Source organism: Leuciscus leuciscus (assembly GCF_965113295.1).
Source record: "Leuciscus leuciscus genome assembly, chromosome: 21".
Lineage (NCBI taxonomy): Eukaryota > Metazoa > Chordata > Actinopteri > Cypriniformes > Leuciscidae > Leuciscus > Leuciscus leuciscus.
The window spans coordinates 36323801-36338596 of NC_138745.1; the positions used below are offsets into that span (position 1 = coordinate 36323801).

Genomic DNA, 14796 nt, shown 5'->3' on the forward strand with positions numbered 1-14796 from the left:
CAACTACATACTGTAGTGTCGATGTTGCAAACTTCAATTATTAAACTAATTCGATTCAGCCAGAAGCAGTTCTACAGAAGACAGAGATTCAGCGCAATTCAGTTTTATTGTCGCCCGATAGTGTCAGTGCAGTCAAATCATTAATATTACTGGAATATTTACATTTACATTTATGCATTTGGCAGACGCTTTTATCCAAAGCGACTTACATTGCATTATCCTATACATTTATACATACGGTAAGCATGTGCAATCCCCTGGGATCGAACCCACAACCTTGTTGTTAACGCAATGCTCTTACCACTGAGCTACAGGAAAGCCGACTTTCATGAATATGAAGTCAAACCCATTAAAAATACTAATATTATCCTCTGAGCTGGAGTTTTCTGCGGAGCCCCTCAGGACAGACTGAACGGCATCAGGAAAATATAAATTAAAATATATGTAGTCATTAAAAAAAAAAGTAATTTCTCTTCTGTGATAGACCTCATGTGCATAATGTTTTTTTTTTTTTTTTTACTGAATTCATTCTGCCTAACTGATGATTTCAGGCATGAAAATGAGAAAAGACTTTAATTCGACACCCCAGGCTGAGGTAAACACTTCAGTCGCAGTGTTTCGGCGCATCTGTTGCAGGATGTTTCTCAATGCAAACAGATTAGAGAAATCCTGCATGTTCAACATGAGGTGAATGTGTGAGTCGTGCTGGATGTGCTTCTGCTGCTGGCATGCAGAGGTGTGGATGTTATTCGGGGTGAAGGTTTCTCTCAGGGTTTAACAGAGGTTAAGGTCAGTGTTAGGGTCGTTCTGCTGATCTCTCATTTCTAGATACTGCATGGGGAATATTAAAGCTTTAAACACCTTGGCGAGAAAAAAAGATTTGTAAATATGAATAAATAATCTTCTGATGGTGTTTTGGAGAATCAAAAATGAAAACAAATGCTAACACTTTACAGCAAAGTCTCATTTGTTGTCATTATTTAATGCACTAACTAACATGAATATGTGTTTCACATTTATTAACATTCGTTAATGCTGATTAAATGGTGTTTGTTCATTTTAGTTCACAGTGCATTAACTGATGTTACATATACAACTTTTGATTTGAATGTAAATGTAATATGTATTAGTAAATGCTGAAATAAACATTAACTAAGATTAATAAATGCTGTAGAAGAATTGATCATTATTAGTTAATGTTAACTAATGTCTAATATATGGGAACAAATGAGACCTTATTGTAAAGGGTTACAAACTACAAAATCACTGACTGACTAAACACAATTTCTGACTTCAGTTAACAATTAACTGACTTTAAAATACTTGGAAAGACATGAGACAAAATTGTGTTGTTGTCTTTTTTTGCGCTAGTAAATGCTGAAACTATACATTAAGATCAATAAATGCTGTAGTATTGATCATTGCTAGTTCATGATAACTAACTAACTAACTAAAATATTGTAAAAGGGTTACTAACTAACACAAATATTGTAAAGTGTTACCAAACAAACAACTAATTAATGGTAACAAATGAAACCTTATTGTAAAGTGTTACTAACTAACTAGCTAGCTAACTAACTAAAATATTGTAAAAGGGTTATTAACTAACTAACACAAATATTGTAAAGTATTACCAAACAGATAACCAACTAACCAACCAACCAACCAACCAACCAACCAACCAACGAACCAACGAACCAACTAACTAACTAACTTATTGTAAAGTGTTACCAAACAGCTAACCAACCAACCAACCAACCAACCAACTTATAGTAAAGTGTTACCAAACAGCTAACCAACTAACCAACCAACCAACTAACTAACTTATTGTAAAGTGTTACCAAACAGCTAACCAACCAACCAACCAACCAACCAACCAACTAACTTATTGTAAAGTGTTACCAAACAGCTAACCAACTAAACAACCAACCAACCAACCAACTTATTGTAAATTGTTGCCAAACAGCTAACCAACCAACTAACTAACTTATTGTAAAGTGTTACCAAACAGCTAACCAACTAAACAACCAACCAACCAACTTATTGTAAATTGTTGCCAAACAGCTAACCAACCAACTAACTTATTGTAAATTGTTGCCAAACAGCTAACCAACCAACCAACCAACTTATTGTAAATTGTTGCCAAACAGCTAACCAACCAACTAACTAACTTATTGTAAAGTGTTACCAAACAGCTAACCAACTAACCAACCAACCAACCAACCAACCAACCAACAAACTCAAATATTGTAAAGTGTTACCAAACAAACAACCAATTAATGGTAACAAATGAGACCTTATTGTAAAGTGTTACCAACCAACCAACCAACTGACTAACTCATTTCAATTTCTATCTGAACTTTAACAGATAGCTATTAACTTCAAAAGACTTGTAAAGACATGACCGTGACAGATTTGTGATTTCTGACTGAACTGTTCCTGTCAGCTATAGGAGGTTCCACTTCTAACAGTGAAAACCTGAATTCTTCTTCATCTCAAATGTGGCCTTGACTGAACCGAATCCTATCTTGTAACTGTAGCCGTTATCTTGTGCTGTGTCCTTCACCGGCTCTATAAAGCTGTGTGTCGTCCTCCTCCTCTCCGCCATCTCAGCGGGAGCAAGTGAACATGCAGCGGGCCGTCCTGAAGCTCTGCTGTGGGATCTCTTATCCACATGTACGAAGCATGGCAGGTACTGGACCTCATCGTGTGCATGAGTTTCTCTGTGCTGTGTTTTACTGTTTAGCAACACTTTTCTGGGTGACACTTTATTTTGATGGTCCTTTGCAACTACAGGTCAACCAACTGTCATTACAGCATTAGTAGAGTATTAGTAGAGTATTAGTAGACTGTCTGTTTAATATCTGCTAACTCTATATTGTGATGTTCCCCATCAGACATTATACTGACTATAAGTAACTTTGCAACTACATGTCAACTTATTCTAACCCTAACCCTACCAGTGTATTTATACTCTACTAACACTCTAATGAGAGATAGTAGACATAAATGTGTAAAAGGGACCATCAAAATAAAGCGAAACCCTTTCCTGTAGCTCAAACAGTAGAGCGTCGGCGCATGCAACGCCAAGGTCATGGGTTCGATTCCCAGGGAAAGCAAGTGAACTGATAAGAATGTAACTCTGTATCTTGAAATGCAATGTAAGTCGCTTTGGATAAAAGCGTCTGTCAAATGCATAAATGCACTGAGTGTGTGTTTGTGTCCTGCAGGTCTGCAGCGTGCAGCTCTCGCAGCGTTCGGGCAGGAGATCTCCGTTCGCTTGCAGAGCCGGGGACAAATGAGCCGTCCCGCATGGAGCCCGTCGAGATGGACTCGACACCAGGAGGAGAAGAGTGAGTGTGCATTCATTTACCTTACAGTATTCTAGCAGATGTCTAAAGATGAGTACAATTCTCAAAACAAACTAACTGTTCAAAGGTTTTAAATGAAGTCTCTTCTGCTGCACAAAGGCTGCATATTTATCTGGTCAGAAATACAGTAAAATTGTGAAATATTTTTACAATTTATAATAGCTGTTTTAATATATTGTAAGCTGTAATTTATTCCTGTGATCAAAGCTGAATTTACTCCAGTCTTCAGTGTCACATGATCCTTCAGAAATCAGTATAATGTGATTATTTGCAGGTGAAGAAACATTTATGATTATTATAAGTGTTGAAAACAGTTGTGCTTAATTTTTTATTATTTAATTTTAATTTTATAATTTTCAATTCTTTGATAAATAAAAAGTTCAAAAGAATAGCACTTATTTGAAATAGAAAACATTTGTAATACTATTAATTGTCAGTTTTGAACAATATTTTTGTGGAAACTGTGACACAATCCGTTTTTCAGGATTCTTTGATGAATAGAAAGGTTTTTTAAAAATCTTTTGTAACATTATAAATGTCTTTCCTGTCACTTTTGATCACTTTAATGCATCCTTGCTTAATAAAAATATGTTACTTTCAAAACAAAAATCATACTCATCCCAAACATTTGAACTGTAGTTTTTACTTAAATCTAATTTATTTATAATTTAAACAATTTGCTGAAAGAATAAGAACAACATGTTTAGAATGTTTCATCTTCAAGACAATCTGACTGTCACTCCTTTACTTGCATCCGATCACTCACTAACAGTGCAGAATCTGAAACATGCATTCTTCCTTTTGCATAATTTCTTTTCTCACTGAATATCATCAGAGACAGACCCGGCAGAGCAGAGGACGACTGCATTGGCCGATGAGGACGTGTTTTATTTGAGACGAGGAGAAGAAGCCCTGAATGAAGCTCTAGAGATCGTGGAGTCCAAGGATGGATGGACACCTGAGATGGCCGAGGTGATTGTCTTTGAATTTAAACATTTTCCTGGTGTGCAGTTCGCCAGAACATGTTCTCACAGTGAACGATGGACGTCTTTTCTCTGTAGAAGAACGGAGACGTGATCTATAGCAAAGTTCTCATGGGAAACCGGAAGGTTTTCCGCCTGGAAGCCGAACTGGACGCGTCTCCTGAGGAACTTCACAACATCTTGTTCGTCCGAGTGGAGGAGATGCACGAGTGGAACCCCAACATTAGACGCATCCGAGTAAGATGTTTTTTTCAATGTGTAAAAAAGTCGTAACAATGAACGCCTTCCCACATGATTGACAGCAGGGTTACTAAGTCGTAAGTGTGGGAAACTCAGAACTTTCTTTAAAGGGTTGGTTGATTATGATTTCTCTTTTCTAACTTTAGTTAGTGTGTAATGTTGCTGTTTGAGCATAAACAACATCTGCAAAGTTACAACGCTCAAAGTTCAAAGCAAAGAGAGATATTTGCTTTTAAAGAAATTGTTTTTTAAGGACTACAACAAACGGCTGGTAGAGACTACACGAGCTTACTCACGGGTTAGTGACATCACAAACCCAAAAATGTACATAAACCCCGCCCCCGGGAACGCGATTTATAGATTATCAAGACAGAATATGCTAATCAATGACTAGAAGATAACAACACATAAGCTACATAAATTCATCAACTAACCATTCAGAAATATTGTCTACATGTTGTCACTTCTTCTTGAGTCTCTTCATTATTGTCTGACTACGGTTTGAACATAAAAGGCTAAACGTGTGTGTGAGTGCAAGCTCTTGAAGCTCCGCCCCCTGTGCTGGGAGCAGCAGCTCATTTGCATTTAAAGGGACAGGCAAAAAAAAAGTTTTTGCTCACCCTCAAAAAGTGACACTTTTAACATGCTATACAAATATCTGTGGGGTATTTTGAGCTAAAACTTCACACACACACTCTGGGGACATCAGAGACTTATTTCACATCTTGTGAAAAGGGCATTATACCACCCCTTTAAATATGTGGCATGTCAGTGAGAAAATATGGGGATGAAATATTCATAATTTTGTAGAAGCATATTGTAGAAAAGCTTTATCTACATTTTGCCCCGGCTAAAGTGACTTGTCGTAATTAATGGTGCGTTCAAGTCCTCCTGGGAAGTTCGTATTACACAAAAATACAGCAAGGTTCTTAAACTCTAGTTCTATAAAATGAAGAACGAAGAAATGTGCATCAGGTGTACTTTGCTTTTTGTTTTGTTTTGGTGTTTTTAATTAATTTATGAAGCCACGTTGCAAAACGCTATTGTTACATATTATATTGTTATAGTATAATGCCATCATATTCTGTGCAGTCAGTTAGCTTACTTCGCTGTAAATAGAAAAGTCTAGCAATATCACTACTAAATACCTTTAAAGCTGCAGTCCGTAACTTTTTGGGGTTAAAAATTATCCAAACTAAATGTTTGAGCAAGTGCATAACCAGCCAGTGTTCAACACTCTCTGCTTGCCGTAGCTCGACTCAAACCGGTAAGCTTGTAATCATATTTTTAACTCCAGTGGGACTGGTGGATTTCTGTGGGAAATTCGAGCATGTCTTTGCGTCGTTCCGTCACATCTGTCCACATAAAGTCACATCTGTCCACATAAAGAAGAGTCTGGGCTAGTCGGCGATGAGTGTGAGGATGCTGGAGATTTATAGCCTTTTCTCTCAGCACTGGATATAATTACACTGAGCAATTTGATGGCGGATCCAGAAAGGTTCAAACGACGATCACCAGCTGGAGATTCACCCGCTGTAAAACACGAAAGACTTCGGACTTCGGAGCGGCTACAGAACAGAAGAGACTGACACCGGCTCATGCGGAAACAAGGATAATATCGGAAGGGCATTAAATGTCACGCAATGCTGATGATGTTAACATTAACAATCTGAGAACTAAAGTATAATTTGCACGGTTTGACATGATATGACGAGCGATCGTTAGATTTAATCAGCGTGATTTACTGCAATGCTTTTTTCTCTTAGTTGCTCAGAACAAATGTGGATGTTACTTGTACAGATTTTCACATTTTCCGGTGAAAATTCTTATGTTTGCCATACATCCCAAAAGTAGAATCTGTGATTGTGAATGCCAGGATCCACACCGGCGGCGAAACACCGGATTCATCCACGCTGTGCCGTGCCGAGGCACAACCCACGTACAGCTGATCATTCCACGAATAACTGCAATAGCAGATTTCGAACAGAGATGGCGACAAAGAGGAAAAACGAACAACTGCAGCTTTAAGTATTGTGGTATTCCACCATGTTTCTCACTGTCACGCCCACAACTCGTAAAGATCGGGGATTAAAGAAAATCCTGAGCTTCCCACTCGTATTTACGACATAGTGGGATGTGTGCTCAACTCGTAAAGACTTTGCAACTTGTAAATAGGAACTTCCCAGAAGGACTTAAACGCACCATTAAACTAACACATTTACTTCGCAGGTTCTGAAGCATGTGGGGAGGAACACCATGGTCACACACGAGGTGTCGGCAGAAACAGCGGGAAATCTGATTGGCCAGCGGGACTTCCTGAGCGTCAGACATTCGTCGAAGAGCGAGTCACGTGTGTATTTGGGCGGAGCCGCGACGCAGTTCGAGTCCCTGCCGCCTCAGCCGGGGTTTGTCAGGTAAATGCAGCGCACATCAGAAAGGGTTCATTCAATTATGCCTTTACCAAAAAGTGATTATAAATTTAAAGTAATTCATTTACTCACCCTCCCCAGACAGCAACATAGTGTCAGCCCAGATCCGGCCCACATCTGGTACACGTGGATTGCACACTTTCCGGATGTGGGCCAGATCTGAGCCGACACTATGTTGCTGTCTGGGTCGTTCCAATAACACGTGACGTCTTCTTTAAAATGCAAATCACATTTTAGACGAAATGTCTGAGCTTCTGTTTCCCTGCAAAACGATTTCAACGCTATAACGTTTTTTTTCCAACGTTTTTTTAAGGCAAGACACCACAGGTGAATTGGTACAAAAACAAAGTTTTCAGAAATGTTATGTTTGAGTATGCAAATGAGGCTTTACTGCATATTTGCTCACATTTGCATACATTTCCAAAACACCCATCTGAACATTGGAAAAAGCTGTTTTTCATTTTGTTGATATATTAGAGTTTAAGATTGAAATCTCTTTAATCATAAAATACAGTCAACAGTCCAAACTATTTTTTGAGGAATAAAATATGATATACACTAGTCAACATTTGACCTTTCATCAAAGTTATACATGAATTTTTAACAATACCCATTCTTGTCTTATGACAACTTTGATTCACTTTTTTGATCCACTTCAAATGTTGACTACTGTATAAGATCAGCCAAATGATGTATGAACAAACCCCTTGGTAAAAACCTTCAGAATATAAATAAGAATAAAACTGTATTTAAAGCTGCTGAAAGTGCAGATTCAAACAGATAGTGTAATAACATAAATACTTAAATGCATATTTTGGATATTTTCTGTCCAAAAGAAGACATTATTAGAGCAAAATCTCATAATTGACCAGTGCATGAAAAAGCAATGGTTTTGTTTCATAGACAAATGTGGGTCTGTTTGTCGCACACAGCTCTTATGCGACTTCAGATGATGTTATGTTTGTTCAATACGGGTTTGGGTTGATAAGAGATTATAACAGTTCCTTTTATGTAAATTCTAATTTGGAGTCACTATAACAGGACACAATCTGAAAGTGTTTTCTCTCAGTCATTCTGTGAGTGTTTGTGGTTTAGGGCTGAAGACGGACCCACCTGCATCATCCTACAGCCGCTTCAGGATCACCCAGACCGGACTCGCTTCATCTGGCTGCTCAACATGGATGTCAAGGTACAAAACACGTGTGGGAATTACAGGCTCGGAAATTAACGTTGGCTTGGGGCAAAAAAAACGCCACTAAAATGAGCAAAAAGATCAGATAATGGTGCAAAACGAAAGAAAAAAAAAGAATCTGTTTCGGCATCGCATTTAGATCTGTCAACGTTGCGTCAGATTAGTTTTTCAGCATTACACATTATAACCAATCACATACGTTTCTGTTGAGTTTATGAATGCAGTGGCCAATCAGAGGCCTTTAGATTACTCACCGCTGAAAACCTTTGAATCTGCACTGTTTCAAGTTCTCTCTTCAATGAGAAAGTGCAGATACGATGCCAGAGATTAATTTTGCACTAATTATTGCACTTTATTTGCTCACTTTCTGTAAATATTTTTTTCCGAAGCTTGAATAACCGTTTTGTTTTTCATGCTACTAAAATAGCCATAATTTACAAACGATTCTTAGCTTGTTTGTCTGTATGCCATGCCGTTTCCCCACACACAAAAATTTTTTTTTACGTATTTTATTCAACATTAATAATCATTACAAAATCGACAATAATGATTTTTTTCGTAATAATGCAGCCCTAAACTTTATAGGCTATTTACATACACTTGTGGCAAATTTACACTGCAAAGTGGCACAGAAGCGCTTCTGAAATGGCATTTAGGTGTCTTTACAAAGACTGTTCAATGCTGCTCAAAGATGCCATAAATGCATTTACACAGCAATTATAACTTAGTCAGGCTTTACACAGATTTGAGCAGCATTAAAGTCATCAATAATGCATCTTCTCTTCCACCATTGCGCACGTTGATGTTAATCGGGTTTTATTGCCAACAGTCTTCAGTATTGTGTTGAAGTGTATCAGATGTGTCCAATGTGTACTTGTATTTTCAGGGTTGGCTGCCACAGTCGCTAGTGAACAAGGCTCTTCCTCGAGCACAAGCGGACTTCACTAAACACCTGCGTCTCCACCTGACCGCACAAAACCCAGAACACAGGAGATGAGAGACGCTGAAGCTTCTGTCAGGCTTCAACACTGACGATATAGGAAGACAGACATGCAACATACACCTCAGATCACGACTGTACAGCAGACGAACAGTACCAAACTCATGGAAGTTATGGAAGATGAAAATCGGCTACTTGTGAAATTGATTTGACCATATGCAATGGAAATAAAAATAAAATATTTTTCACAGTGCCACACTACCGTTGTGTCTCTTGTTAATGCTTCACAAAATCATAGTGGAGGAAACCACTCAACCAGTGGAGGAGGTGATTAATAACTGAATCGTTTTAGGTGAACTATTCCTGTAACCTTGTTATCAGTCAGAACTCACACATCTGTGACATTAGCAGATGGATGTTAATCTCACGTCAGTTTGACAGACCCTGTGTGAATTCACTGTGGATTTGACACTTCAAAGGGACTAATGGCATATTGGAAGAGGTAGAGGAGTGAACATTTATCTTTAATAGTCTCTGAGAATCAGCAGAATAGCTTTTAGAGAGCAGGAGAATGACTCAAGAACATCAGTAGAGGACAATGACTCCATTCAATACACTGAAAAGACCTTAGACATGCCTCAAATCCACAATATAATGATGTCTGAACTTATCAGACACTCGAGGATTTTAGCACTTTATTTTTTTAGAGAAACTAGAAGCAATACGTTTTTGCAGAAAAGCTAAATTTGTCGTAATTTTCCCTCCTGTCACACAAATTAAGGAAAAATCTTCACGCTTGTGATCACAAGTCAAATATGCAGCATTTTTTAGGTGCACTATTGATTACGCATTTTTTACATTTGCATTCTCAAATAAATATGCGCGACTAACTGAAATCAAATTTTAACTCAAATTAAAATATACAAATGTTTTTAAAACTGGATGTTCGCCAGGGCTAAACAGAAAAAGTTCTCTATTGTCAATAATGAATGTGTGTCATAAATTATTAACTAAATTCTCCAGCTGGTCTCTGAGTTCTGCTGGCTTACGTTAGGATGCACTTAAAAAGTTAAAATCATTGCAAAAAAAAAAAAAAATTCTATATTCCACTTGCTGTACACACAGCTATGCAACATCTTCAGTTTCTGCAAGGGACGGGTGGAGATTGATTTGTTTCCTCGCATTCATGTGCGATCTGACTTTTTAATTTCTCCCCTCCAGCTGTCATAATGAATCAAAACGGGTTCAGATCAGCTGTTGCATTAAACATGAATTTCCTGGTATACTCCATTTTAAAATGAATGACTTTTTGTTTTAATAATAGGTACAAATCTGACAAATTCTCGGTTAATAAACATTTAAAAATGTTTGATGCAAGTGTTTTACTTTAGTCATATTGTTTGCTGAAGGGAAATTAAATATAAATCTCAGATATCAGCACTGAAGTTTGTTTCATGTCACATTAATACACTGCAAAATTCAGTGTGTATGTTTTCCACTTAAAGGCACACTATAACTTCTGGCCCTCAAACTGCACACGGATAAGTTTTGGCTGTGCTTAGTCTCTACGGATGAATATGATTCTTCACAATAGATAAAGCTTTACAGTGAACTCTGTCAGAGAGATACTTATCTCTTTAATAAAACTCCTTACTCTCCTGTTGAGTAATAAAACACATTCATCTCTGCGTCGCTTTTACAACATTTCTAATCCCTCAGTTCTCGTCTTCTCTGAAAAGCCAAACCTATGTTGATTCTTGTTTTATTACGAGCTCTGTCTCGTTCTCTTTCTCCAGAAGACTCTCCTCAGTTCGTTTGTTTAAAACAGGTGATTCTCCCAAGATTTAGCAGCTCCATACACACACACACACACACACACACACACACACACACACACACACACACACACACACACACACACACACACACACACACACACACACACACACACACACACACACTGTCTTGTACATCTATCTTTATGAGGACATTCATTGACATGACATTGAATGCAATCTCTAGCCGCTTCCCCTAACCTTACCCATCACAACTAAGTGCCTAACCCGACCCCCGACCCTAAACCGACCCTTGACCTCATTATAACCTCATCCCTAAAACCAAGTCTTGACCCTCAAACAGGCCTTTAAAGGCTCTCAGAAACTGAGGACCGGCCAAAATGTCCTTTCTTTACTCTCTTTGTCCTCACTCCACTGGTCTAAAACTCAAACTGGTCCTCACACAGATAGTTGTACAAGTGCACACACACACACACACACACACACATACATCCTGACAAGTGTCTATTATATCAACACTTATAATAGACTTACCATAGTGAATCAGATGTTGTGAAAAATCTGAATATGGAACAAAAGCAAGTCTATAACCAGACAAAATCAAAACTCCAGTTTTCTTCTCAATGTGTATATTTTCATGTATTTCATCATCCTACAACTTAAAAATTTAATAAATATTAACACTTAAAGCTCTCATTCACGTATATACAAGTACTATACAATACAGAAATTAGGTGAAACCACATGAGAGAGACGCTGTCATGAGCTCTGGACGCTCTCGCATCCGTCCTCAAACCTGCAACTTATGTACAATATATACAAAACCACCAGAAAACATCACAACGCTTTCAAAGCTAGCTCAAACAAACACGGACGAACGGCAGGTCATGCATTAGAGGTGGCTGGGGTTGTTTCACAGGTGAGTTTGTTAACATCAGACAGGAGCACCAGAGACGTCTAGAACGACGAGTACACTTGCTTTGTAACACTGAAGTAGAATGCATTAAAGTAAAATGGAATGCACAGATTAGAATAATAGCTAGAGTTGTTTTAGGATTATGTATACTAATATAGTATAAGATTATAAGAATTAGAATGTCAATTTTAGTAATTTTGTGAAAGTGCTTTTGCCATTTTTATAACTTTTTTTTCAATAAAGCATTTATATATAGCTCAAATAAATTTTTATTTCAGTTTTAATGATTTTAGTATTTCAACTTAAACTTGTTTTAGGTAGTTAGCAAGACAGCAGTTTTAAGTTAAAAATGAAAAATCTTATATTTATATATATATATATATATTTTTTTTTTTAATTACTCAAAACGGGTTTTAATAGTTCTAGTTAACAATAACAACCCTGTTGTAAGGATACAGCATACGCTCAGTATACACTATAGACTTAAAGGGATAGTTCGGCCAAAAATGATATTAAACCCATGATTTGCTCACCCTCAAGCTGTTCGAGATGCACATGTCAATCATTTTTCAGACTAACACATTTTCAGTTATTTTAGAAAATGTCTTAGATCTTTCAGTGGTTATAATGTCAAGTTATGGGGTCCACCTCCTTCAAGTCCCAAAAATGTGCATGCATCCTTCACAAAAGTAATCCATCCGGCTCCAGGGGGATAAACGAAGGCCTTCTGAGGGTAATCCGTGCGGTTTTGTCGTAAAAATGTACATATTTAAAACTTTATAAATGAAAATAACTGGCTTCCGGCAACGGTCGACGCGCGTTCACGGGAGATGGATGCCGGCGTATGACGTAGCGTAGGATGCGTCGTGACATAGAACGAGACAGCGCAGCCAGAGAGCAGAGCAAAACAAAACTCCACTCAGGATTTCCGCGATTTAAAAAAAAGTGTATTTAAAAGAAAATGTCGGAGGATTTTGATATTAGAGAAGAGGATATTGAGTTTTTGGCCCAGCCCTATCTGTTTGAACCGGAGTACAGCGATGACATTCTACCGTTGCCGGAAGCCAGTTATTTTCAGTTATAAAGTTCGCTTAAAGTTCGTATAAAGTACGACGGTTCCTGCGCTACGTCATACGCCATACGCCGGCATCCATCTCCCGTGAACGCGCGTCGACCCATAACTTGACATTATAACCACTGAAAGATCTAAGACATTTTCTAAAATAACTGAAAATGTGTTCGTCTGAAAAATGATTGACATATGCATCTCGAACGGCTTGAGGGTGAGTAAATCATGGGTTTAATATCATTTTTGGCCGAACTATCCCTTTAAAAATAGCATATGAAACATTATAGTTAACATGAACTAACAATGAACAATGCTTTTACAGCACTTATTAATCTTAACATTAGTTAATAAATGCACTGTGAGCAAACAATGAGCAAATGCACTTTTATTAACTAACATTAACAATGACTAATAAATGCTGTATAAATCAATCACAAAACTACGTCAAGAGTTACAAAGCAAACGTACGTAGCTAGACTCAGAGTAACACTGCTATGATCTACGTGGCGTACTGGAGCCACACACACACTAAAGACCGGATTCTAGTAGTTCTGAGGACACAAAACAACACGGATTCATCTGGAAGTCATTGACGGTTTAAATAACAGCACCTTTCATCGTTTCCTTCCGTTTCCACGTGTAAAGCAGAGGATTGTGGGAAGAGCAGCGGATTTGTGGTTGATGTCGGTTCGTTCTGAGGTAACCAATAACTGAGTTTCTGATTCACTGACGATCATGTGACCGGCAAGTTCCTTTTCCTCCGGCTCGAGTCTAAAGTGGCGTTCCGGTTCTGGAGTCCGACCGGTTCCCGGCTGGGTCGCGTGACGGGAGCACTCGGCGCTGGAGGTAGAGGAGAGGTGACGGACTCCGATCGGATCTGGAGCGGGACAGAAGTGCTGGAGTCCGCTTTCGGGCTGGCTTTAGTGGTGTGGACGAGTGGAGGCGTTTCGGGACTCGTCTGGAGCAGAGGCGGGAAGGTGAAATCCGGAAGCCAAGAGAACGGAGGATGCAGATCTGGAGAAACGGTACTGAAGAAACCCATCTTCCTGTTACAGGACTCGCAGCACAGCTTCTGGTAACCCGGGATGGAGCAGTACCGAGCCAGAACCTCCATCTGACAGAAGATCGACTTATCACCCAGACACGGCTCGTCTGCGGGAGACAAAGTGGAAAGACGACGTTTTTGGACATGAACCATAAATACTTTAATCAATCAATCAATCAATCAATTAATTAATAATAAAATACAATAGAATCATTCAATGTGAACAGGGCCTAAAAGGAACATTTAATGGCAATTAACATTTTGGGCCCTATTTTAACGATCTGAAACATAAGTAACTTTGTGGGCGGGTCTCGGGCGCTGTTGCTATTATACCGGTGGGATAAATGACTCTTGCGCCCGATGCAAATCTAACATGTGTTGGTCTGAAGTAGCTTGATTACTCATAGGTGTGGTTTGGGCGTAACGTGAAATAAACCAATCAGAGCGACATCTCACATTCCCTTTAAGAGCAGGTGCGCTTGTTCCATGGCGGATTGCTATTATAACGGCGGATTTGCCAGACGCGCGCCAGGAGCGGTTCACAGCCGAGGAGACCGACGTTCTCGTCAGGGCCGTAAAACACAGAGAAGTGACATTGGGGATGGAGAAACACACCCAAATTAGCTTCGGTTAAACAGGCGTATGATAATTTGGGTAAATGTGTAAGCTAGATTTATGCCTATTTTTTCACATCTTCATGGACACAACAATGACTTCCCTCGTGTGGTAATATTTTTCCTTGTAATAATGTATGATTTGCAAAAATGAAAACTGCTGCTTCTGTGTAGATGAGAGAAGCAAAGTGTATGTGTGTT

At 38.6% G+C, this 14796-nt stretch overlaps 2 protein-coding genes across 3 annotated transcripts in view; one reads left to right on the top strand and one right to left on the bottom strand.

Moving 5' to 3' along the window:
• Positions 1 to 2628: 2628 nt before the first annotated feature.
• Positions 2629 to 9457, top strand: star2 (steroidogenic acute regulatory protein 2; the record flags this gene model as incomplete). The annotated part of the gene is made up of 7 exons (XM_082151380.1): positions 2629 to 2692; positions 3231 to 3353; positions 4207 to 4343; positions 4433 to 4591; positions 6824 to 7008; positions 8119 to 8212; positions 9102 to 9457. 7 exons carry the CDS (start codon positions 2629 to 2631, stop codon positions 9210 to 9212), a joined length of 873 nt encoding a protein of 290 aa, XP_082007506.1. The 3' UTR covers positions 9213 to 9457.
• Positions 9458 to 12251: 2794 nt separating this feature from the next.
• The window catches only part of adamts14 (ADAM metallopeptidase with thrombospondin type 1 motif, 14), an 84439-nt gene continuing 81894 nt past the window's right edge, over positions 12252 to 14796 (bottom strand). For both annotated transcript variants that reach the window (XM_082152401.1, XM_082152400.1), the window contains exon 22: positions 12252 to 14088. In XM_082152401.1, coding sequence (XP_082008527.1) covers positions 13670 to 14088 — 419 coding nt within the window. In that variant the 3' untranslated portion in view covers positions 12252 to 13669. The remainder of the gene's footprint in view (positions 14089 to 14796) is intronic.